Source organism: Drosophila subpulchrella, chromosome 3R, assembly GCF_014743375.2.
Source record: "Drosophila subpulchrella strain 33 F10 #4 breed RU33 chromosome 3R, RU_Dsub_v1.1 Primary Assembly, whole genome shotgun sequence".
NCBI classification, from domain to species: Eukaryota; Metazoa; Arthropoda; class Insecta; order Diptera; family Drosophilidae; genus Drosophila; species Drosophila subpulchrella.
Window position 1 is genome coordinate 16380223 of NC_050609.1, and position 23945 is coordinate 16404167.

At 40.5% G+C, this 23945-nt stretch overlaps 5 protein-coding genes across 6 annotated transcripts in view; 2 read left to right on the forward strand and 3 right to left on the reverse strand.

Annotated features, from left to right (window-relative positions):
• LOC119545728 overlaps positions 1–11237 on the reverse strand; it is a 32436-nt gene extending 21199 nt beyond the window's left edge. The window contains exons 1-2 of the mRNA XM_037851547.1: positions 10948–11237; positions 8636–9219 (exon numbers count right to left, since the gene is read on the reverse strand). Coding sequence (XP_037707475.1) covers positions 8636–8897 — 262 coding nt within the window. The 5' untranslated portion in view covers positions 8898–9219; positions 10948–11237. The remainder of the gene's footprint in view (positions 1–8635; positions 9220–10947) is intronic.
• A 747-nt stretch (positions 11238–11984) lies between these two features.
• Positions 11985–17447, forward strand: LOC119551936 (homeobox protein rough). The gene is made up of 3 exons (XM_037861600.1): positions 11985–12504; positions 16495–16729; positions 17209–17447. Exons 1-3 carry the CDS (start codon positions 11985–11987, stop codon positions 17444–17446), a joined length of 993 nt encoding a protein of 330 aa, XP_037717528.1. The 3' UTR covers position 17447.
• On the reverse strand, positions 13024–18090 carry LOC119551942 (oxidoreductase-like domain-containing protein 1). The gene is made up of 3 exons (XM_037861615.1): positions 17960–18090; positions 14186–14536; positions 13024–13407 (listed from the first exon to the last, which is right to left on the reverse strand). The coding sequence occupies exons 2-3, from the start codon at positions 14417–14419 to the stop codon at positions 13150–13152; spliced, it is 492 nt and encodes a 163-aa protein (XP_037717543.1). The 5' UTR covers positions 14420–14536; positions 17960–18090; the 3' UTR covers positions 13024–13149.
• Positions 18091–18259: 169 nt separating this feature from the next.
• Positions 18260–19079, reverse strand: LOC119560159. Its single transcript, XM_037873520.1, has 2 exons — positions 19025–19079; positions 18260–18962 (listed from the first exon to the last, which is right to left on the reverse strand). The coding sequence occupies exon 2, from the start codon at positions 18960–18962 to the stop codon at positions 18339–18341; it is 624 nt and encodes a 207-aa protein (XP_037729448.1). The 5' UTR covers positions 19025–19079; the 3' UTR covers positions 18260–18338.
• A 284-nt stretch (positions 19080–19363) lies between these two features.
• LOC119560646 (ribonucleoprotein RB97D) lies at positions 19364–22651 on the forward strand. 2 transcript variants are annotated; one of them, XM_037874215.1, is made up of 6 exons: positions 19364–19539; positions 19698–19927; positions 19993–20237; positions 20328–21077; positions 21132–21288; positions 21487–22651. In XM_037874215.1, exons 1-5 carry the CDS (start codon positions 19456–19458, stop codon positions 21281–21283), a joined length of 1461 nt encoding a protein of 486 aa, XP_037730143.1. In that variant the 5' UTR covers positions 19364–19455; the 3' UTR covers positions 21284–21288; positions 21487–22651. The 2 variants fall into 2 exon arrangements, with proteins under 2 accessions (XP_037730143.1, XP_037730133.1); XM_037874205.1 differs by having other exon boundaries at positions 21132–22651.
• The last annotated feature ends 1294 nt before the right edge of the window (positions 22652–23945 follow it).

A 23945-nucleotide genomic window follows, 5' to 3' on the forward strand; every position in this document is an offset into this window, starting at 1 on the left:
TTTTTTATTTCATAAAAAACAAAGTTGATATATTTCATATATATTTTTTTTAAACAAATACTTATGTATGTTTTTTACTAAGGAACAAAAAGGTTATTGGTATGAAGCCCAGAACTTTCGTACTTACTTTGCTATTTAATAAGAAGTGCAGAAGTGAAAATCGTTTCTATTATTTTTTCCACCAGTGTATCAAGTGGATAAGTTCTTGATCCCCATCAATATCAATCGATGGCACTCGAAACTGAACGTCTTTGAATACGATCTTGAGCCTGATAAGCCACTCGATGGAGCTATGGAAAGTTTTCATTTGCATATCAATGATAGAACACAGATACAGATACATGTTGCATTTGGAAATTTCCGAATTGAATGATGAAAACTCATTTTATACAGGCATATCTTAAATATTACTTCATTTTAATTGAACAGATGCACCAAGAACCATTAGTTTAAATCAAAATATATGGAATTTTAATGATCTTACAAATTGAACAATGAAGAGATAACGGAAAAGATTTAGAAAATATTTAAAGATGCTTTGATTATTGGATAAAATAAATGCCTATTCTGTAGTAGCTTTACTTGTCATTGACTTATAAAGATTGTATTATAATTTATAAATAAAAGAACAAATACTTATTCATAAGATAGCAGAACTGGTTCTGAAAATACTCAAAGACGCATTGATTATTTTTTGAAATATTACAACACTTTAATTGAGCACATGCGACAAGGACCATTAGTTGTCATCAACACATGAGGAATTTTTATGAATTCACGACCGTAACAATGAAAACCCACTTCAGGCAAGCATATATGTTAAATGTAACTACATTTTAATGAAGCGCATTGGTTACTTTTCTGTCCGCCAGTTTTCAAGCATGTAAACGCGGCTATAAAATGACCATTTTATGACTCAACCACGGGACACCCCCGACCTCGTTGGTGTAACTAAAAAGTCGTTTAAATAACTAATTTTAAATCCGTCGCGAAGAGAGCGGCGAAAAGAAAATCCCAAAATAATTCGAACAGCATTTGTCGCCATGTCGCCGATGATGAAATTTTCATTGGCGCCAAACTGATATTTTTGGGGGCTTACAATTGAAAGAAAAGTTTTTAATAGCCCAAAATATTTGGGTTATATTCGAATGTGAATGTTCGAAGGCATTTAAATGCTGATCATAATATTGCGACCACTGCGGAGAGATTACCTTGTAAGCGGCTTAGAGAAGATCCCCACAATGAAAACAGCGAGCTCGTTGCCACAGATCTCCGTCAGTCCAGACCAATATCAACAATGGCGCTATCGGCCGATAAGATATGGCCCTGCACAACTCACGACCCAACTGGGTGGCAAACTGGGCGGGAACCCCCCACACCCCCCAGGGGGTGGGGCTGCATGCCATAAATTGGCATAAATTAGCCAGTCGTCGTCGAATTAGTCGAAGCAAGGTAAGCGGGCCTCACAGCACTAGCAATGCAAATTTCTGCTGCACCGGAAAAATAGTATCCATAAATATTCATATCTTCATTGAAAAATAAAAGATTTTAAATTTTACTAAGCATTGGGATAAGAAAAATATATTTTTAGCCATTAATATAAATTTCTTTATTGAAAAAATCGTAATATTATAGTTCTTATTATTTTTCCAGTGATCTAAATAATAAATGTAAATATTTCCCAAGAACAGGTGTAAAGTGCCAGAGTAATAAATAAATTACTTTGATAAGTTGAATAAATGAATACCTTATAATATGCCTGTTTACTTTATAGTTATAAAATATTATTCTATGTCTACTATATACTGTTAGGAATCTGAATTTAATTTTTGCTGTGTACAAAAATGTTTAAAAATATTTGTAATACCTAAAAATATTAGTTTTAAGTATTTTAAAATACTTACTAATCTTGTGTAATAGATTATTTCCTATAAAAACTAATTTTTTTAAGTTTTCTGCTTAAGTTTTCATAATTTTTCCAGCTTTGTGCAGTTTTGGTCGCGCCTTTTGGCGAGATTTGCGTAACTGAATGAGTTAGGAACTGACTGACTGACTGATGGATGTGCCCCCAGCTCATTCCGATTTAATTTTATGCACTTGGCTGTCTGCAATAATTGACTGTTTATTGGCAACAGCCCGTCGATGTCGGCTCTCGGCTTTTTGATCATTTATCGGATCACTCGGCTTATAACTCGCACTGCCTGCCTATTCTGTCATATGGCACTTCGATCTTGAATCCCTGAGGGTGTGTTGCCGTGACAAATTGCTCAGTGCGGAAGCAATTTCTGTTAAACATTTCAGCTGCGAAATTGGTAATTTTTCCCCTTGTATTTTTATAGCCAATAATTGTGGCTTTGACTTTGATTTCCGTGTGGGTGCCATGGCAGGCGAAAAAAAGCAGCAGAAAACTGCAGAAAAGTTTAGAGATGGCTGGCGCCTCGGGTGGAGGTCAAAGCGATGTTAAACGATTGGGAAATTGCTAAAATAAATGCAGAAAATATTTTAACGTTTAATGGGTACAGTATGGGAGGGTGGAGCAGGGTCTTTTTCTATTAAAAGCCTTCGGGTGATTATAAATTACTATACATTTTTAATATAAATCATGTATTGCTAGGAAAAAACCTAATCGATGACAAATTCAGAAGATATTTGTACACTCCTTTGGGAACCACCATAAAGCAATGTCACTGCTTGTACATTTAACCATATCTTGAGGTTGTACCATTAATTTATGGATCTTCTTCAGCATGTGCATACAAAGGCCAAAAAAAGAAAGCCAAATTTCTAGGTCATTGTATAAGAAGCCAAAAAGGAAAAGGCCAAAAACAAACAAACAAACATGCCAGCGAGCAGCAGACAAAAAGCAATGTGTTCCCCTGGAACAAAAGTTATTTATGCAACTTGAATGTTGCGGTTGCACGCCGAAGTTCAAATGTCAAGTGAAAGAAAAGGAGAGGTATCCATAAATATATGTGGGAAGAAAGGGAGACAGAGCCAGAACATACATAAGTCAAAACTTGAAATAAAACATCTGTGCAACTGCTGGAGACCCAGAGATTTCTATTTCAATTAGACGAACTGTTGCATGTGGGACGTCAGAACCAAACCATAATGAATACACAATAATGTTGTTAATTTTCAGTTTAGTTGGTCGTTTTTTTTATTTTGTGGCTGCACATGCCTTGCATCTGCATGTGCATGTGCATCTGAATCTGAATCTGAATCTACATCTGCCCGCATCTTGCAGCTGCGTTCTCGTCAAGTTTCCAAATGAACTTCAACTGCTGCGCCGAGATTCAAATTTAATGACTTCGCTTTTCAATTTACGAGATGTTTATGGCAAACAGCCAGCCAGCTATCAGCGAGCCAAATAAACCAACAGCGACACAATCAAATTACACTCGAAAGCCCAACAAAGGCACACCCAAAAAAATAAGATTGGAATATCAAACGTTTAACTGGAAAAGGTTTTCCACATGCTAATAATATTCTGGGATATAGATATTGGGAAAAAATTTGCATATGGAACTATAATATCTTGTCAAAAATATCAAAAAGTAAATAAAAATTAGTATTCATAAACTATCATCCAATATCATTGCATACTATACCATTTATAGTATACCATTGTAACCTACTTAGTTCCCAAAAACTTAATTATATCAAGATCCTATGAATATCTTATACCTTATACTTAGCAAGCTTTAAATATTCAAGCATCCTAATTTTAGATATTCCAAAAAAAAACAAAAATAAATAAAAAGAAATATAATTACCTACCTACTATACCATTCATACTTAGTATCCCAATAACCTACTTAATTCCTGAAAAATACATTAATATAAAAATCCTCTCAATTTATTATACCTAAAGCATACCAAGCCTTTAATATTAAAATATCCTAATTCTAAATATCCCAAATATCGAAACATTGATCCTATCATCGTAATATTATAAAAATCGTATACCTTTTGGACACCAATCTTTAAACATCAGAATGAATATGTATTAAGCCCTACATTTTGTTTCCGTGCACTCGACAAAATCTTATTAGCATTAAGAGCGACACGTTCGAGCTGCAAGAGATCGGCGCCGGATCGAAACGCCTACGTCACGAGTATATATCGCCTCCACCACTGCCTTATTTTGCCGGAATTCTGTAGGGAAAGAGACAGACTGAGCGCAAGCGAAAGAGACGCGGCTAGATCACAATTGATTTCTGAGATTTTGTTGCGTTTATGGCATATTTTATGGCACTTTTGGGTTTCTTTTGAATCTCTGTTGTCTTCCACTCATTGGGTAACATTCACTTTTTGTTTGGCACTTTCTTTCTAATCGAAAGTTGGTATTTAGCTGCGTGAATATGTGTGGGAGGAGTTTTTTTTTTTCTATCTTTATTTTTTTAATGGGGAGGGAAATGCGTTGGCCGCCAGTTTCGGTTACTTTTCAAATTAAAAACCAGCGAGGGAGAAAAGCGCAGAAAGAAAAACATTTCCAAGACACCTGTTTACGGTGTGTTGTCTTTTGTTTGCCAATGCAATTTTCAGGGGGGAGCCGGGTTAAATTGTTAAATTCAACGTAGGTGGTTCGTTTGTGGCCCCAAAAATTGTTGCACTTTGCTTCGGTTTTGTGTTTTGTTAGTTGTTTTCTTAGTTGTTGTCTTGTCTCTCGACTTGTCCCGTGGCCAAAACAGCAAACAATGCTTGGTTGTAGATAAAAATCTACCAAATTTGCCTACCTATATAGAAAGTCATGGTGGCTGTGTATGCACTGCAGCGAAAAGTTTATAGATTGGGGTAAACAAATCGAAAAGAATATGTACTCCAGCCCCAGAGGCTTGCACAATTTATCCATTATCCGTACATATAGACATATAACCGTTTGTTCTTTTTTTGAATGTAAAATTAAAAACAAATAAATAGCAACAACAAACGGTTGGTAAAATAAACAATGGGAAAATGGAAAAAAAATCAGTGAGGGGGAGGAGGAGAGGCGTAGGTTCAACACAACAGGTTCGGGCCATAAAATGGGAAGAAACCGTTTCATTTTCCTGACTTTTCGCAAAAGGTGTAAACACGAGGCCCCTGAGGTGGGAGGTACACACAGTGCAGCATGGATGGAGGCCAGACACTTGCGCACACTAAACGATTGGGTTTTCAGGTGTTAAAAACTGAAAAACTACCTGTGCGATGCACAGACTCCGAGATTCCCAGTCCGATTTCGGAGCATGAAATCGCCGGCCGTGCTGGAAAATGCCATGAAATGGGCTTTCGTCAAATTAGCGTGGCAGCGTTAACCGATGGACGAGATGGATATGGATATGGATGGACCGATGCTGAGGGCGAAATGCATCTAACAGATGCATCTGTGCACCTTCTCTGTGGGATATTTCGCACTTTGTTCCCTCACATTCTACGTTTCTGTTCTCCGCTCTGTTCTGCTCTATTCTCTGTTCTCTAGGGTCGTTTGCCCTGGGATTTGCTACCTGCTGATGCTGCCTTGATTTATATATTTTTACTGCAAAACTGCATTCGGTTTTTATCTGTATCTGCATTTGCATGACACAAAACCTGGCCGGAGCCCTGTTATCTAACTCGAAGAATGCCCGTTCCCTGACTTTGGCACTTGATCTACACATATACCGCTCAAGATGAAGCCGACTGCCGAGCACTGAATGCTGGGGAGACTCCGCTCCGGCTGAGGCCTCATAAATTCTCTCGTCGTTTAGTTTTTACGATTGTCGGCTGGCTTTGTTTGACCGAGGTGCATACAGATATGGTCAAGATAATAGCAATAGAGTTTTGAATGGGAAAAGTCCCTTGAATCAAGGCAATTTTCACAAGGTTTTACGCTATTAACATAGTTTTTATCTTTAATAATTTTTTAAATCTTATTTTATGAGTTTCTTTGTGAAAAGAGCCTTAAATCAAGGGAACTTTCTGAAGGTTTTACAGTATTAACATTTTTTTACCTTTGATAATTGGTTTTAAATCTTAATTTAAATATTTATCTTAGAACCTATTTAAAAATCAAAAGGATTTTGCTATAAAAAAAGAATATTGTAAATTTTAAGCTGAACATTGAATTAAATTAAAATTAATTTTACAAAATTGTTCAATCGTTTTTTTTTAAGTTAAGTATAAATGGTTTTTTGCAGTTGTTAGACTACTTTTCAGTGCTGTTATCTTGACCCCCACTGTAGACACTCGCACACACAGCCAGCAACACGAACTCACAGATACAGGCCGCTTGTATCTTTCGACGTTGGCCTATCTAAATACATGCTGAAGAGTTGAAGTGCCAGGGACCCCAAGCAGAAACGAAGAAACGGCAGCGACAACAGCCTCCTGCCAAGATCTCTGCGCCTGCGTACTGTACTCGGGAACTTGGGAACTTGGAAACTCGGGGAACTTGGCACTCCGACCAAGACCAAGACCAAAACCAAGCCAAAACCAAAACCAAGACCAAGAAAAGAGCCGAGGCTACCAAAAACTGGTACCTGGGCCAAAGTTTGCGTGCTTCGCTGAAATTTTTAACGCTGGACCCGGCACCCGAAAAAAAACTCACAGAACTTTCAGGTAAGGTCCCCTTTAGGCATTTAATATTTTTGGCCCATGTCCAGGAATTGGAATGAATGAGAGATCGGAATGGGAACAAAACTCAATATTAATGCTGCATCAAAATTTATTCACGAGGGCGTGCAACTATTTTAACGGTCTTTAGGTTTAGTTTTCTTCTTTCAGTTCTCTCGGGAATCCAGGAAATGCCTGAAATCGGCCTATTAAACGGAAAGTGGACTGTGAAATTGTAATGGGTTTTTAGCTCTAGAAATTCGATACTTCCCTAGCATGGTGGTCACCCACAGATTCTTCTTGCCCCTATCTAAATCTGATCTAAATCTAGCTTAGGGTTTATGGAAAAATCCAGTCCAAAATCCAACCAGCATATCGGCCCACGAAAGTGTTTTGCCTTTAATTATGACACATTTAAGAAAGCCCAAAATGTAAGTTTAACCAAGTCTCGAAATTGCTGTCGAGTCATAAGTTGAGGGCCACAGAAAAAAAAAACTCCAAAAGAAAAGGCCGACCGAGGGAGATAGGGATAGGAGAAAGGAGTGAGAGACTTGACGAAAGTACTTTCATTTTCACGCTCATAAAATGGGACTACCATAAAACTTAAAAACGTTGTCGTAAAAACTTAAAAATCAGAAACGTACCCAGAGTGGGCCAAGTTAAGCGGCTTAAATGACATTTAAATCAGTCAAAATGAGGGGGGAAGCAAACACAGAATTCAGACGGCCAAAAGACACTCGAGACTGGAGATCCCTTTCACTGGGCTCTCAAGCTAAAGACAGGACAGGAAGTTCGCACTTTGGCAAAGATCGAAGAACCCCAAAATGGGGAATGAAAATTAAAACTATAAAGAAGCCCCGGGGAGAGCCATTCCAGCACACGTCTTTGTATATCTCCCCGTGATTACGCTTTAATCTCGTTATAATGAGGCAGGAAAATTGCTTGGCGGATGTGCCGAGCGTGCCCGAAACGGGAATGGGATCGGAGTAGGGATTGCAATTGGGACGGGTATCTTATGGGTATCGCTATGGGGTTCGAGCCTGCAACCTGGATGGAGCTGCGGTTGACATCCTGGTTGCCAGCTGGGCAGCACTCATTTTCTCTCTGGGATTGTATTACCAGGGAAAAAAGGGAAGAAACCCGGGGAGGACCGACTTAAACCAGAGCAGACACAATGCAAAAGGGAGAGACAACTGGCAGACAGCATATACACTTGTTCGAGTAATCTGTTCCCCACTTGTATTTCTTTATTCCCTTTTTTTTGTGAAATATGATGCCGCCGAGGCGCAGGTCGTAAACAAACCAGAGACACGATCGGTAGGAAGAAAAGGGTCCCAGGAAAGAGTTGCGAGATAAGGTTAGATAAGCGCCGGTACACATATGAAGACTTGTATACCTGAACCGACCAAGTGAACACTTCCTTCTTCCCGCAGTGGAGCACTCACACACTCTTTTTTGGGGTTCTCTTCGGGCTTCTTGATAAGGCGAGCATGAATGGAGGTGATATACTTATAATTTCTGGGAAGAATTGGTATGATAACCCCACTTATTCCATTAGGTTGGTTAGATGATATAGGGGCAACTCATTTGGAGACAGTTTTTAGTAATACGCAGTAAGAAATTTAAAAATGTAAAGCAAACTGATAAACCTAAGAGGTCATTTTGAGAAACATTTTTGGAACAGGAATAATAAACCTCTGGTAAATAAATAAAGTCTTTTTGGGTTCGTATAAAGTATACCATATTTATAAACATCTAAATTAAACAAATAATCAAATTGTAAACAAAATCCAAAAATAACAAAGATATTTTTGTGAACTGCAAAAGTAACCAAACCATTATAATAGCATTGAGAAGGAATATGGGTACCAGTTTTAATTTTTGCAACGTAATAGTGTCCTACTATAATGTTTTTATGCTTTGTAATGATAATTACGATTCACAGGAACTCGGAAAAAGTATAGATGCTTCTTTGATGTTTTAATATTACTTTTCATTTTAATATTATAATAGTAGAACCAATATTTAACTTTTATTTTAGCCCTCGGCTTATGAAACCCACCTGAGCCTGGAAGAACCACCGATGACTCCGACTTGAAGCCTCCGTTTAGACCGCTGCTGCTGCTGGTGGGCTTCTCCAGCCCCACGTCCAGGGTGGTGGACCCATCCAGGTCGACGAGGGTGTTGCCAGGATGTGTGTGTACCGCGCTGCGATACTCCTTCGCGAAGGGCGTGGCAGCCTGTGCCGCCCCCACGGATAGCACTAGGAGCAGCCAGGACATGGCGGATCCTCTGGATTTTCTGGCCCCTTCGCCCGACCACATTGCACCACAGTCACTCACGTCACATAGACGAAACCAGTCGATGGGAACTATTATTATTATTATTATTTAGACGACGCGTGACACTTTCAATTAACACCGCTCAGCGGTTGCCGCCGAATGCGCAAAAAATGTGTGACTTTTGATCATTAAATTAGTTAGAGTCGTCGGCCGACTTGACTTTGATGGGGCACTTGACGACGTTTGCTCTCTTTTCGCACTTGTTTCTCCTTTTTTCCGCCAGTTAGGGAAATTATGTGTGTCAGCAATTAGTGGCAACGAGACGATCGTCCAAGTCACTAAAGTGTGTCAGACGTTTTTGGCACTGCAAAGATAAGGGACATAAACAGTGGGATTAGTTCGGTGCGAATCAGAAGTTCACATATGCATGCAAATCACTTTTTCAAGAGTTCTCGAGGGGCAGCTGGAAAGCCATAAAACTGATTGGGGAAAGCTTGACAAGTATTTATAGCATCTGCATTGGGGACTAGGGAGTTAGGGGTTTAATTGCTAAGGGAATTTTATCAAGTTCAAGGGGAATTTATATGGTAAATATTTAAGTATTAAAGTAAAATAGAGAGGAAGTATTAAGAAGATTTTGCTCTGTGATTTCTAATTTATAACCTTTTTTTGATATTTAAACAAGTAATATTTGTAATATCGTAATAAAAAAGTTAAGATCTCAAATGATTTTTATCTTAAATCAACCACTGTAACTCTGTTTTTGGGGTTACAGGCCTAACACACATGTGCCTTTACTGATATCTAAACGAAAAATATTATACAATAAAATACTTAGGATACCATAATAAAAAAAAAACTTTACATCTCAAATGTTTTTTATCTTTAATCAACCACTGTAACTCTGTTTTTGGGGTTACAAGCTTAACACACATGTGCATTCGTCACTATTGTGTTTACTGCCCTTTCATTACTATTCCCCACTCGCATTTATAACGGCATCGCGACAACACACATTGCCAACAGCTGTTATTCGTGGTTGTTAAGTTGATAATTGGTAAGTAAGCGACATTTCTATCAATCAAAAGCGAAAATCCGCGTTCATTTCCATAACAGTTTTCCCATAATCTGCTGCGCATGCGCAAGGATTCAATGCAAACGAGCCCACGAGAAATACCGCGGTGGGAATTAGGGAATCAAAAGAAATCCCACAATAAACCCCTCGAAAGCCTCCGCCCACGCCTCTGAATGAGCGAGAGGGACGGGGCGAGGGGTAGGGAGTTCCTGTGTGCGAGCAAGAGGGCAATATGCACCCTTAGCGCCGCTCATAAATGTCAATGGATATGAAAAGGCTGTTTTTGTTTTTTTCCCCGTTGTTTTTGGTTGGAAAACAGAATGAAATAACATGTGGGTTTCGGATTATTAAACTTCGTATGACAGGAGAGACCTACACACGGAAAAAATACAAAAACCCATGTTCTAAAGTATTTATAAATCAGTTTTGCAATTGGATAAAATGTGATCTTTTTCGAAAACCTAGAATTTTTCACTTTATTTTAAACTTTCTTTGCTACAAACATTTTAAACTTTAAAATCACGCTTTAAACTAATCACTGTTAGAAAATCCTTTAAAAAAGCAGTGATTAAACTTCATTATCCACCTTTTTATGATAATTTTTTTGTAAGCACCTTTCTGGATCTTATTTTTCTGTGTATCCAGAAGATATTTTTTAATTGAGCTTAAAAAAAAAATAAAAAAACAATGAAAAACAGCCAAAAATTTGCATATGTCAGTGTAACAAAAACCGAAATTGATGGATGGCAAAAAGACTGCGACTCAAAATCACACACTTGCGGGCCAAAGCCAAATAAGCTCTAAACGAAACGAGTTTTAACAAAATATTTTTGCATTGCACAAACAGAAAGCCGTCAAGAAACAAACACAAGCACACAAAGCCATTCAATTAAAATCCGAACGGAAAATAACAAACAAAAGTCGGTGCAATTTTGTGTCTCTGCGTGTTGTTGCTTGTTTTGGTCGACAAACAAAATCGAAATTGGCTGAAATCGAAGGGATGCTCCATATTTATACCTTTTTTTACACCACTTGTTGGTCTTTGTTTATTGTTATTATTCTTTATTGGCACTTTCGGGAGCTGCGCGAACTAACGGTGCTTGCGAATCGGAGGCGGATGAAAACATAACCGTAATCGTTCGTTTTCCTTTGTTGTTTTGAGCACTATCATTGATATTTTTTCGCAAAACACATATTGATATTATATATTATCCACAAACGATTTCGAATTCGACTTCTCGCGCGCGCTATTTAGAAAGGAAGCGCCGGCAACCGATCGTTCCGCTTCGAATTTTGAATTTGAAATGCCAAAGATTTCAGAGTTGCTTCAGTTTATAAAGGTGTCAAGGTGACCAAAGCGGAGAAGACTATTAATCTCGTACTAACTAGAGCTACGCATTTTATTTAAGCTAATTTTTCTGATTAACTTTTTCAGCTGAAATTGAAGTATGAAAATTAATTTAAAGTGCAATATCAAATTTAAAAAATAAACTTTCCTTATTATAAATTGGATAAATTATCGGTTTGAATATTTGCTTATTAGATCACTGATCCACAAATTTGTCATCACTAGTTTGGTTGACAACACCGCTAGCCAACTGATTGGGTGAGCAACTCCACTAAACCCAACCAGGGGTGCAAACAAACTTCCCCTCAAAAAGGGCGGGGCTTATTTGAAGCATCCGGCTGTCACCCCTAAGGGACTTTTCACCCGGAAGTAAAACTAGGGGTTGCTTTTAAAACATTTCAGCCAATCAAAAATGAGTTTCAGGTGTTTTGAAAGGAGGGGGGTCCTTTTTTTTATTATTATTAAGCAGCATTTTGTGCGCCCCGCTGCTGCCGTTAATTTTTTGATGTACCGCGTAATTTGCTTTGTTTTTTTTTCGCCCCACACTTCCTCTGTCGACGTCGACGTCAGGATAAGCGTTGCTTGACCAGCGGAAGTGGCTATATTATAACCGACACTTCAGTCGCTCGCCGATAACCCAAGTGATTAGTTTGTCCAGCTCCGCGGCAAATCCAAATCCCAATCCGAATTCCAATCCTTAGCCAAAATGCAGCGGCAGAAAGTGGAGATTGGGTCACCCGATGGGTCACCAGCCATATCGAGCACTACGAGTTTAGTATCCATACCGCAACGTCCTTCGTCGCCGCGCCAGTTTTTCGAACGACTGTACGGGCACCTGGAAACGCGCAGCTCGGAAAATGGGGAAAACGACATCGATGTCGGCACCCACGCCCACAAGCCGCCCCCTTGTGAAACGCCTTATCACAGCGACGGCGGCAGTGTCTCCTCGCCGGACATTTCCATCAGCGACGAACGCACCTCGCTCGCCAGCTTTCCCGCCTACGATTTCTATGGCCAGTCCAAGGATTATCCCCAGCATCCGCATCCCGCACAGCAGCAGCACCACCACCATCACCATCTCCATCAGCAGGTGCAGCACAAGCTCAGCTATGTTAGTCCACCTCCGGCCATCAATTCCGGCGTAACTGCGAGTCCCGTCCTGCCGCATGGATTTCCACCTGGCTTCCCAAGTGATCCGCACTTCAGCGCCGGGTTTACTGCATTTCGTAAGTACATTTCATTGGGATTGAAAAATTACCTTGTGTTTTTGTCAAATTTTGAACCGCTAGGAAACACATTCTTATGAACGGAAAATACTATACTATATTGAACCATTTTCAAAATAGTTTTAAAAATTGAAAAGTCTATTCTACTTTAAAATGTTCAGTTCATATAGTTCTTCAAATTGTAACATTCGATTGAAATGTACATATAAGAAACATTTATGTGGATGTTCATTGATAATATTTTTTGTACTCCAACGCATTTCTATTTCAAAGATTTTAATATATGTAAGTATGTATATAAACCCAAAAAAATGGTATTTTGCCAAGTGTTTTATACCAAGTGTTTTTAAATAGTGTCTGATATACTGACTGAATGCTACATTTTGAAAACCTATACTCAATCGAATTTAATAACTCTGTATTGAACTTTAAATATAAAACCGAGTATTACAAAAGATACAATGATCTATAAAACGCCTTCGTTGATTGTGACATTAACACACCACACTCATTTTTGCTTTCAGAACTCTTACATATTTATTGTGAGGTTTTCCAGTTCTTAGACACTAAGTACATCAGTAAATTTGAGCTACTACGAATTTGGTCCTAACTAGATAATTAGATAATGGGGAGAAGACATTTGTACTACTTGGAGGGCGGTGTCTTTGGCTTCCCCTGCTTGGCTGCTTTCTCCGCAGCTGCTTTCTCCTCCCGCTGGCGCGCCATCTGGCGCAGCTCCAGGCTGAGGAACATCTTCAGGTTCGGGTCGGTGATCTTGCTCAGCACAATCTCGCGGGCCTCCTCATCGTTGTCGCCCAGGAGCTTGGCCAGAGTCTGGGCGTAGTCCAGCCAAACGCAGTTGGCACATCCAGACATGCAGCAAGTGGTGGGCTCGGGAGGTATCTGTAAAATAAAATTGCTTAATTTAGAAATCTCAACTAGATATAGGGGTTTTATAAAAGATGAAAGATAATGATAGTACTAGTCTACTGATGATTTATTTATGGGTTATTCATATTTTTTTGTTAAATCCTTATCAGTGGTCCTTAAATTCGTGATTTGAGGTCTATAATAAGCACTTTATAAACCGAAACATCGAATAATTTAAAGAAAACTAAGTACCTTAGTATTTTTATAATGCTTAGTATTTTATTCTTATGGGAGATGGTATTCATTAGACATCGGATTATGTGTGTAATCACTTGAAAACTGTTTTCCCGCGTACCTACAATTTTTTTTATAAAACAGTAATTGGATCATAAGAGTTATTTGTAATCAATCAGGTATCCTGGAAATTGAATATTGGTTTCATAAAAGATGAAAGATGAAGATAGTACTAGTCTACTGATGATTTATGGGTTATTCATAATTTATTGTTAAATCCTTTTCAGTGGTCCTTTAATTCGTGATGTCAGGTATATAATAAGCACTTTATAAACCGAAATATCGAATAATATAAACAAACTTAGTACCTTTGTATTTTATTAATGCTTAGTATTTTATCCTAATGGGAGATGGTATTCATTAGACATCGGATTATGTGTGAAATCACTTGAAAACTGTTTTTCCGCGTACCTACACTTTTTTTTTATAAAACCATAATTGGACCATGAAAATTATTTGCAATCAATCAGGTATCCTGGAAATTGAATAATAGCTTAGTATTGGGCCATAAAATTACCTCAATATTCCTGAGTCTCTTTCTTCCCTTGGTGTTTTTGTCTTTGGCCTTGGCGGTTGTCTCCTGGGTCGAGGTTGTGCTATCGGAGGCTGTGTCCTTTGTGGCATCCTTACTAGTGGCATTGGGGTCCTGGGAGCTGCTGCCCGCCAATTGGCGAGCCAAGGAGGCCCATCGCTCGCCGCCGCGCCTCAGGAGCAGACATCGCGGACAGCTAAAGCCCAGGGGAGCCAACATTTCCCAGCCGATCCCCAAAAGAGTTCGAAAGTTACGACTGAAAAGGCCCAGAGGAAGTGATGAACATTTCACACGCCTGCGCAGGTGCAGCCCCAGATGAACTTAGTTCCGCAGGAACTGCAAAAAGTCGGATACAGAAAAAAGCTGATTAAGTGCAAGTGCTATATTGAATATCCCCATATCCCCGCCGCCAGGATTGTGTAAAATCAGTCGGGAAAAAATAAGGAAAACAAAGGTGGTTGGGGGAACTCAAGCAATGCCACACAATGAGCTGCTGCCTGACCCCCAAAATGGTATGAAATTAGCCAAGGAAAAAAAGCTGATTGCCAAGAAAAAATTAAAACGCATTGAGCCGTGAAAGTTTTCGTTTACTTGCGGCTTTTTCGTTTGCGGCCGATGAGGTTGCCAGGTGTGTAAGTAAGGTGAGGAAAGGAAAAAATTGAAATTTGTTGGCTAATGAAAATGATCGCAGGCTAGGGGTGAATAACTGAATTGGTGAAGCAATCGAAAGGTCCTTAAATAAAATAAATTTATTTCTTGAAGGATTCACTTATTTTTTTCAATGGTCAAGGCTTAGGCGAATCAAATCTTTTCAGTCATTGGTAATCTTAAAATTTAAAAATAACTATTTATTTTATTATTTCTCGGCGATTTTATAGAACCTCAATTTATTTACTTATGCGAAATTTACACAAAAATAACTGGATAAAAAACTAAAAATCAGTAATTTACAAAACAAGTGAGAGATTGTTAAGTAATAAAAATTCACAGACTATGTTTTGAAATACAAATAAATAATAACTTTCAAGAAACTAAGTAAAAGCTTGTAAAAATAATATAATAAATTTAAAAACACAACTTTAAAAAAAATACCCACTAAAAAATACTTACAAACTAAACTTTGGCAAATCTAAAAAAATCTTAAGCACCTGAAAAGTTAACATTGTAATTGAGCTTGACAGGAAACCTAAAAAAGCAAACATAAACAGAAAAAGAGGGTTTAACGAGAAGCAGATAGAGGGAGACCAAACTGCCCAAAGGACACTTGGCTATCGAGTTTCACACGTGATTTAAAAAATGTGCAGGAAGAAAGGGGGCAAGAAAGGATCAGGATCAGGGAAGAGGCTTTTAAGCCCGTTTCGAGTTATTCAGGCAAGGGGTAATCAAGCAAAAACTAGAGATTACAACGTCCCATTCCGTTCCAGGAAAAAACCCTCCGCCCCCAACCACCTAACAACTTGTCAGCTTCGCCTTGTTACATCAATTAGACTCTAAACCGCACCATTGACAATGGAGTGGGTGACAAGTGGGTGTAAATGGGTGGGCAGGTGGGTGGTTTTACAGGGGGTAGTGGGGCATAATGTGCGCCTGGCTGAGCTTCATCGCCGGCGACACTGCGAATGCAAACAAACAAACGGCAGAACGGAAAATTCGAATGCGAGGATGGTGCTGAGAATACCGACGAGGATGATGATGATGATGGCCAGCCAGCCAGCTGCTGGCATTGTTGAAACTTTCCCGGATCAGCATAGATTGCCGAAATAAAAAAATATTAAAAAAAAGGAATACTTCAGCCGGGAACCGCGTGGAAAATGCACTTCTAATGTGCACCACAAACGCGAACCACGATTCCCAAAAGGTGGGGGCGAAAAAAATGGACGAAGGTCTACAGATATCAGAGTGGTTAATTATTTGTTTAACTGCCCAACACGCAAGCCCATTTCGGAATCGTTTAGTCCCGCTCATAACTTGATGGTTTGTTAATGTAAGATTAATTTCGCTCTAACATCTCTATTGTATTTGAAATGAATAGAGGGAGAATAGTGCTTCGTGGTTGGGTGGGATTGGAATGGGTGGGCTGTGAACAAAGTACATTATATACTATCCAAGGAATGTCTCTATTATTCTACTATGAATGGGTAATCAGGTGATACTCCTGTTCTATTTATGAACTCTAGCCATTGTATTAGATTTTAAGATACCCATACTTATCCTTAAAGATATAAAACATACACGACTGTGGGAATTCCATTTCCTAAAATCCTAATTGATTATAACTTTTCTCCCAATTTCAGTGGCTCGAAGGCGTCGCAAGGAGGGAAGACAACGCCGCCAGAGGACGACTTTCAGTACGGAACAGACCCTTCGTCTGGAGGTGGAGTTCCACCGGAACGAGTACATCTCCAGGAGCCGTCGCTTCGAGCTGGCCGAAACGCTTCGCCTGACCGAAACGCAAATTAAGATCTGGTTCCAGAATCGAAGGGCCAAGGACAAGCGCATAGAGAAGGCCCAGATCGATCAGCACTACAGGTAGGTCTACATATCCACTTCCATTTTAGTTTAAATCGCAGAAATACCTTCTTGTAAAAATAGTTTTACTTTTTGATGTTATAAAATAGTGGGGTCTAAGAGGTTCTTAAGTCTAGAGTCCTAGAATAAAGTCATTAACAAAGCATTTTGATTTTTTTAATCACTTAATATTCAATATATAGAACAGAAATTATTAAAAATGGACTTAAGTAACCTTTTGATGAATAGCTCGTTAAGAGGATTTTACTTGATATGTATATACCACTTTTCGAAACGGAAGTAGTTTAAGGACATGTCACAAATTTAATTGATGGCCAACATAAAATTAACACGAAATTAATTTTACGACATTTATGCGCACACGGGCCCAATTAGACGATGTCCTTTTGGAGGGGTATTCTATAAATAGAGGGGTTGTCCCCTCGCCAGGAATTGTCCTCCAAATAATTTCGTTTATTTTGATGTAATCAATTTTTCAGAAACTTTGTCGTGGCCAATGGTTTTATGAGCTCTATAATGGGTCAAGCGACCACGACCATGCCCCCAGGAGGCGTGGCAGGGGGCGTGGGCCTCGGTTACTATGCGGCGGCAGCGACGCCGACAGCGCTGCCCAAGGATAGCACGCAGGATGCTAGTTTCATCGACATCGATGACCAGTACGAACAACAGCAACAACAGCGCCGCCGGGAAACAACAACGCTTGTCAATACTTGCTAATAGCCACTAATATCCACTAATCTAATTGATTAATTTAATTGAGCTTTAAACTGTTTAGATTAAGTTGGTAATAAATACAAATGTAACAAGAACGCTTTGGTCGAGTGCCTCGACTATCAGATACCCGGTAGTCAGCTGAAGGGTTGTGAGGAGAATGGAGATATACAAGCAACGGTTTGTGGGCGTTACAGTGGGCGTGGCACTTAAGTGAAATAAGCTGATGCTGTGCAAGAATCTCTAGAATCTGCATGCTTTATAACCACTTTCTAGTTTATCTTATAGTTTTCGAGATCTATGCGTTTATACGAAGGGACAGGGAGGACGACATGTTTAGTTTGACTGGGCTAGTGATCCTGATCAAGTACATATACTCTATAGGGTCGCAAACGCGTACTTCTACCTGTTACATACTCTCCAACGAACTCAATATACAATATACCCTTTTACCCTGCGAGTTAAACGTAACGGGCATAAAAACAAAGTGGCCTCCAAGGTGGCCCCGCAATCACTCACCTCACTGTTGTTATGTATTTATCATTTCTAGGACAGGACTGGATTATTTTGTTTATATAAGCGAGAAGACAACAACGAACCAAGAACCAAACAGCAAAAGTTATAGCAAAACTAACAAACAATAATGCAGCCCTGGTGGGCGGACAGCTGTTGCTGCTGTTAATATCGATGAAGCTATCGATAAGCATGTTAGCCTAACAGCCCGCCTTTTTTAAACATTCAAATTAAAGTATTGAGGTTATGTGTATAATTTTAAACTCAAAGAAATAATGTTTCATTTTAAGGTTACTTAAAGGGTAAGCAAAGGTTAGATAGCATATAAAATAAAATCATATTATTTCTTTGAAAGTGTATAGTATGGCGAAATTTCCTTAAAAAGCTATCCCCCAGTGGTTCCGGCCAAGTAGATGTCCATGGCATTCTTGTTCAAGTGGACGATCTGACGTCTTTTTGGAATAGGCTGAATATGAGGTAAACGTGAGCCATTCACGGCGTTGAGACTAAGATTGGAGTTGGGATCGTCGACATCGGAGAAGGATGAGTCCCCCGAAGAACTCGCTGTGATCAGCTGCCTTTTTGCTCGTTTGTTCGCCGCCGCTGCGCTAGTAGTGGGCCCTTCGTCGTCCGAGGAGATCGTAGGACTTGGTTCTTCTTCATCGGAGATCCTCGGATTGGGTCCCTCCTCCTCCGAGGGCGTGGAGGTGGACATTCCGTTAGGAGGCCCGAATGTCGTCTCACTCGACTGACTACTAGTCAATGTCGAAATACTCGCTTCCTGCTTCCTCTCCTCAAGATGTCTTTTCGCATTGTTGTTCTTCAAGTTGTACAGCCTTATTAGATCCCTGTAGCAGGACAGGCAGAGTGGTTGCGACCGCAGTTCAGAGTTTATATGTTGGCCAAACTTTATCAGACGCGGATTTTTTATTATTCGGAACGGGGTCCTCAGTCTATGATTTCCCAGGCCGCACATGCGGCGTTCCACCTGCGGCGGAGATTCGGACATCTGCAGATACAATAATCATAAAAACGTATATTCTAAAGGTATGTAAATTAATACTTTCTTACTGTATTTCTGATTTGCTTTTTTTTTGGAAAGCAAAGCGCACATTTGACAGCTATCGGCTATCGATACATTTTTATTTGCAAGTGCTCAATGTTTCGATATATATTTAGCAGAGGGGCTACGGGCTACGAATGGTAATGGTATAGCTATTATTAAACTTAATAGCTTCGAAAATTTGGTACTTTTCCCACGATTTTCTTAAGACTTTCGAACGAAAAAGATTTCAATGTAAACATTCATGAATACCTCAATTAATCTATCGATTGCCCAAAACACTCGATAGCGCATTCTAACAGTACGGTATATACATCGATAGGTCCGCGATTGCAGTCCACCTCTAGCAGCTGAATAACAATAATCGATTGACTTTGCAAATTCTACCACCTAGCTTCGTTTTGTTAATTTGGAATTTGGTTAAAACGCGACTGAAAAGATGGCTGGCGTGCTTTGCAAGGTTGAGGATGTTCAGCCCGAGGATAACAAGGATGTGATTGTGATACCGGACAGGGAGGATGATGTAAGTACCTGGCAGAATGGCCAGCCCACTTGCATGTACATGCATGTGTATCTGTGCACGTGTGTGGGTCGGCGAGTGACGCATTTGGATGCGTGTTCTCCTGTGTACATACCACCCACTTAATCAACCAGCCCGCTCCCCTTCCCCCCGCCCGACAGGACATATGTGAGCTGGAGCACCTGCGTAAGCTCTTCATCGGCGGCCTGGCACCCTACACCTCCGAGGAGGGCCTGAAGCAGTTCTACGGCCAGTGGGGTAAGGTGGTCGATGTCGTCGTGATGCGCGACGCGGCCACCAAAAGGTCACGCGGCTTCGGCTTCATTACGTACACAAAGTCCATCATGGTGGACAGGGCCCAGGAGAACCGGCCGCACGTCATCGACGGCAAGTGAGTACAGCGCGAGGGTGATCATTTTGAGTCCCAACTGATCCGATCTGGAACCCCCTTTCCAGAACTGTGGAGGCCAAGCGGGCTCTGCCACGTCCTGAACGCGAAACCCGGGAGACCAACATATCCGTCAAGAAGCTATTCGTCGGCGGCCTAAAAGACAACCACGATGAGGATTGCCTGCGGGAGTACTTTGTCCAGTTCGGACGCGTTGTCTCCGTTAAATTACTCACTGACAAAACCACAGGCAAGCGTCGAGGCTTTGCCTTCATCGAGTTTGACGACTATGATGCCGTCGACAAGGCCATCCGTAAGTATGGAGATAGTCTAGCGGAGAGTCTCGTATGAAAACAATACGAATTAAAGTGCCGTTCACTATTAACCTTTCTGGATCTTGCAGTTCAAAAGCAGCATTCGATTAAGTACGTGCACGTAGACGTGAAGAAGTCGATCTACAACCTAGAAAAGAAGGACAAACAGCAGCCGGGAGCCATGGCGAACGGCAGCAAGCCGCCGCTCAATCAGCAGCAACAACAACAGCAGCTGCAACAGCCTCCACCACCACAGCAGCAGCAGCCGCATAACGGCAACATGCCGGTGCCTGGCTACCGTCCACCTGTGCCACCGCCACAGGTGATGCCTCCTTACCACCAGCAACCACCCCCACCCCCGATGAACGCCCCACCACCAAACTACAACTACTGGGGACCTCCGCCGCCACCTATGCAGTCCTACTACCAACAGCCTCCTCCGCCGCAAATGAACGGCTGGGGTCCCTATCCGCCTGTTCAAAATGGCTGGAACGCTCCCCCTCCTCCGCCACCCGGTGCCCAGCAATGGCATCCAGGCCAATGGGGCTGTCCACCACCGGTGCAGCAACAGGTACCTCCGGTTGGGGCAGTGCCCCCGCCCATGGGTCATAATGGTCCGCCACCTTCGGCTCCTGGTAACTGGAACATGCCGCCCAATGCACCGCCACCAGTACCTGGGGCACCACCACCGCAGGGTCCGCCACCCCACCAACAGCCCCCACCCCCGCCAAACTTCGGCAGCGGCTACCAGCAAAACTACGGAGGCGGACCGACAAAGCACAATAGCATGAATGCGAACCGCATGAATCCCTACGCGGCAGCGCCGCCCAACAACTACCGTAGGTGGAGTCCAGCACAAGTAATCTGCGTTGACTAATCACGATCTTTTATAGATAATCCCCAACCGCCAGCATATCCCCCATACAATGCTGGTGCCCCGCCGCCCAACGGAAACGTTCCGCCACCCACTGGCGCCAAGGCGGTGGGCGTTTCCAACGGCTCGGTGGCCACCGGAGGCAGTGCCAACAGCAAGTATCGCCGCTAGAAGGGGTGAGTAGATGGTGCAATCGCAACCCGTCCCCGCCATTAGTCGTTCGTTTTAAATGTGGCCTATGCATAAGAGTTGCCCCCAAATACGTCTTGCCACCCATATACTGTGTACTACCTACTACCCGCCACAGATGCACTACGTCTCAATTACCGAAGTTCATGTATGATTACTAATGTGTAACATTTTCTTTGATTTAGATGCTCTTTGGGCGGCTAAAGCCCAAGAATCAAGATACTGTTAAATAGGCTCGTTGATAAGCTAGGCCACAATCGCTTAGAGTTACTAACAGGAAACTTAACGCATTGTCTCTCTATCATAGGACAACTAACTACGGTTTTACTCTACTCTTAAGCTATACCATTGATAACTCTACGATCGATCTAAGCTATGCCACAGACTATGTATAAATATTTTCTACACCGTATTTGGGAGGAGCAAGCTCTTCTCCCGCTTCGATTTACTTTAGACATATTTTTGTAACCCCCGGGAAATCGTAAAAAATACCCAAATACGATACAGCAAGAAGCTCTCTACTCGAATCCAACTTTCTATCTCTCTATCTGTAAAACGAAGCGAGCGACCGTGCGACGCGCGTCGGTTTGAATCGAAGGTGGAAGGACAATTGCAAGCAATAAATCAATTAATAATTAGATACAAATTACGCAACTGTAGCCTGAGCTTATTGGCCCAAAACGAATAGCTTAATCGTAGATACCTATGTATTACTAAACCATTCAAATAAGATATACGTCCAAAAACAAGAAAAACGCAAAATGCGAATTAATATGAAACCGAAGCTTAATCGGATCAGAAATCAAATCAAACGCCGAGCTGGCGGGCGTGGCACGGGTGCGTGGCCTTAACTATCGATGTACACAAGAGTTGATATCAAAACTATTGTCAATTTTTATAAGGAGCGAAACGGATACTTATATACTGTAACGATGTTAAAGGTTTCTCTTTCTGGCCTCCCACGATGTCTTTTTTTTTGTTTTGCTTTCCCCACATATGACAAACTTGAGAAAGTGTAAATATGCTGCTAAAGAATGCTAAGAAACTCTATGTATTTGTTTTCGAGCCATGACACGAACTCTAAGTTAAGTTTATACCTTCAGATTATCTAGATGTACGACTCATTCTACTCTCTCTCCTAAATATAAGCGGTAGCGCACGCCAAAGGCTTTGAATTGATCTATGAATTAAATGCAATGAATTATGTATTGAAATAAGGGGAGGCTCTGTCCACCATTTGCCAGTTTCATTTAGAGCTCCTCTGCTACATTTACGAGATACAACACTAATCACTTAACCGAACTATATGAAAATACATATTTATTTTAAATAAATAAAATATAAAAACAACACTATGTATTTGTTTTAGCTGCCCTGCCGATATGTAAGTCTCTCCTTCTCCTTGGGCGCAGTCTAAGTAGCGATAAACTAAATTATATACCTCAAGGTTTAGTTAACATTATGCAATTCTAGGTACGAACACTTTCGATCTAATTTTAAACATATCTCTACTCGTATATACCAAGCATACTAGGCCGTAAAACGCTTGGGTCAAGCTTTATTCATAAGGTAAGTTAGTGACGGAGATCCCGGTGTATTTCGGTTCTCATCATAGGATACACTAGAGTTTCTATAAGTGCGCTTAAGTTCCTGCTTTATATGTAGCATGTCACCAAACACATTTATTTAGCTTTTCTAAAGCAAACACCATATTTCTTTTCCAAAATATCTGAGCTCCGCTGGAGAGACCCAGGTTAGAAGACCCGAATTGGCTGTGAACTGAGGGTAAGGTAAGTGAAAGGACCATTTTCATTTTATTTTTATTTGTTTAGTATTAAAAATAAAAACAAAGTTACTGAAATCGAAAAATTATGTGTTTTTATTACGAACCAACATGTTGGGAGCGCCAAAACATTGGTAACGCTCAAGTTAATAAATCGCTATAGCGATAGGGACTACAAGAATTGGAGTTGAATTGACTCTATACATATAAATATATAGTGATATATAACTAAGATCATTATTAATATAAATACTGCATATAAATGTTTGCTTTTGCGAATTCAAACAACATTTTTGAATAGCTTCGAACTGACTTCAACATGCCTAAAACTTTCGTATAAAAACAAAATAAAATGCTCCATTTAGTTGCATCAGCGAAGAAATTATTTGATTCTCTTAAAGAAAATGGGAATGAAAATATAGGAGTTTTTATTCAATACCTGGACCATCTTTTAACACCTCTTTCATTTCGTTTCAAAAAGTCTGCCAATGAGTTGGCATAGTTTTCAAACCGTTTGATACAGATCCATAAATTAACCTCAATTTGGGAGTTTCGGATTCTGCATCTGCGCGATAAATTCGCGTTGACCTTTTGAACCCTGCAAGCAAGATTTTTGCGGGTTCTTCAATTATTTTCAATGAGAAAAATACCGGCGAGGTAGTATTGCCCCTCAAGATGTAAAAACCACCCTATAAGGGTGAGTTACAAGACTGGCGACCTTTATATTCCCGGTGGGGGTACAGTAACGTAACGTTTTTTCCCAAAGTAAATTTGATCGTAGCTTTGCCAAATCAAGGCGTACAACTATAAGACCGACTGTTTTGAGCAGATTGCTAAGTATGCTAACGATCCTCATCACTT

Bases quoted from the DNA above. Each gene is read 5' to 3' on its own strand.
- LOC119551942 (XM_037861615.1), bottom strand. From the start codon at position 14,419: ATGTTGGCTCCCCTGGGCTTTAGCTGTCCGCGATGTCTGCTCCTGAGG. The intron at 13,408-14,185 runs GTAATTTTATGG...TTTATTTTACAG, and splicing joins AGAGACTCAGGAATATTGAG to ATACCTCCCGAGCCCACCAC.
- LOC119560646 (XM_037874205.1), top strand. From the start codon at position 19,456: ATGGCTGGCGTGCTTTGCAAGGTTGAGGATGTTCAGCCCGAGGATAAC. The intron at 20,238-20,327 runs GTAAGTATGGAG...TGGATCTTGCAG, and splicing joins TGCCGTCGACAAGGCCATCC to TTCAAAAGCAGCATTCGATT. The intron at 21,078-21,131 runs GTAGGTGGAGTC...GATCTTTTATAG, and splicing joins AGCGCCGCCCAACAACTACC to ATAATCCCCAACCGCCAGCA.
- LOC119551936 (XM_037861600.1), top strand. From the start codon at position 11,985: ATGCAGCGGCAGAAAGTGGAGATTGGGTCACCCGATGGGTCACCAGCC. The intron at 12,505-16,494 runs GTAAGTACATTT...TCCCAATTTCAG, and splicing joins CGCCGGGTTTACTGCATTTC to TGGCTCGAAGGCGTCGCAAG. The intron at 16,730-17,208 runs GTAGGTCTACAT...TCAATTTTTCAG, and splicing joins CAGATCGATCAGCACTACAG to AAACTTTGTCGTGGCCAATG.
- LOC119560159 (XM_037873520.1), bottom strand. From the start codon at position 18,962: ATGTCCGAATCTCCGCCGCAGGTGGAACGCCGCATGTGCGGCCTGGGA.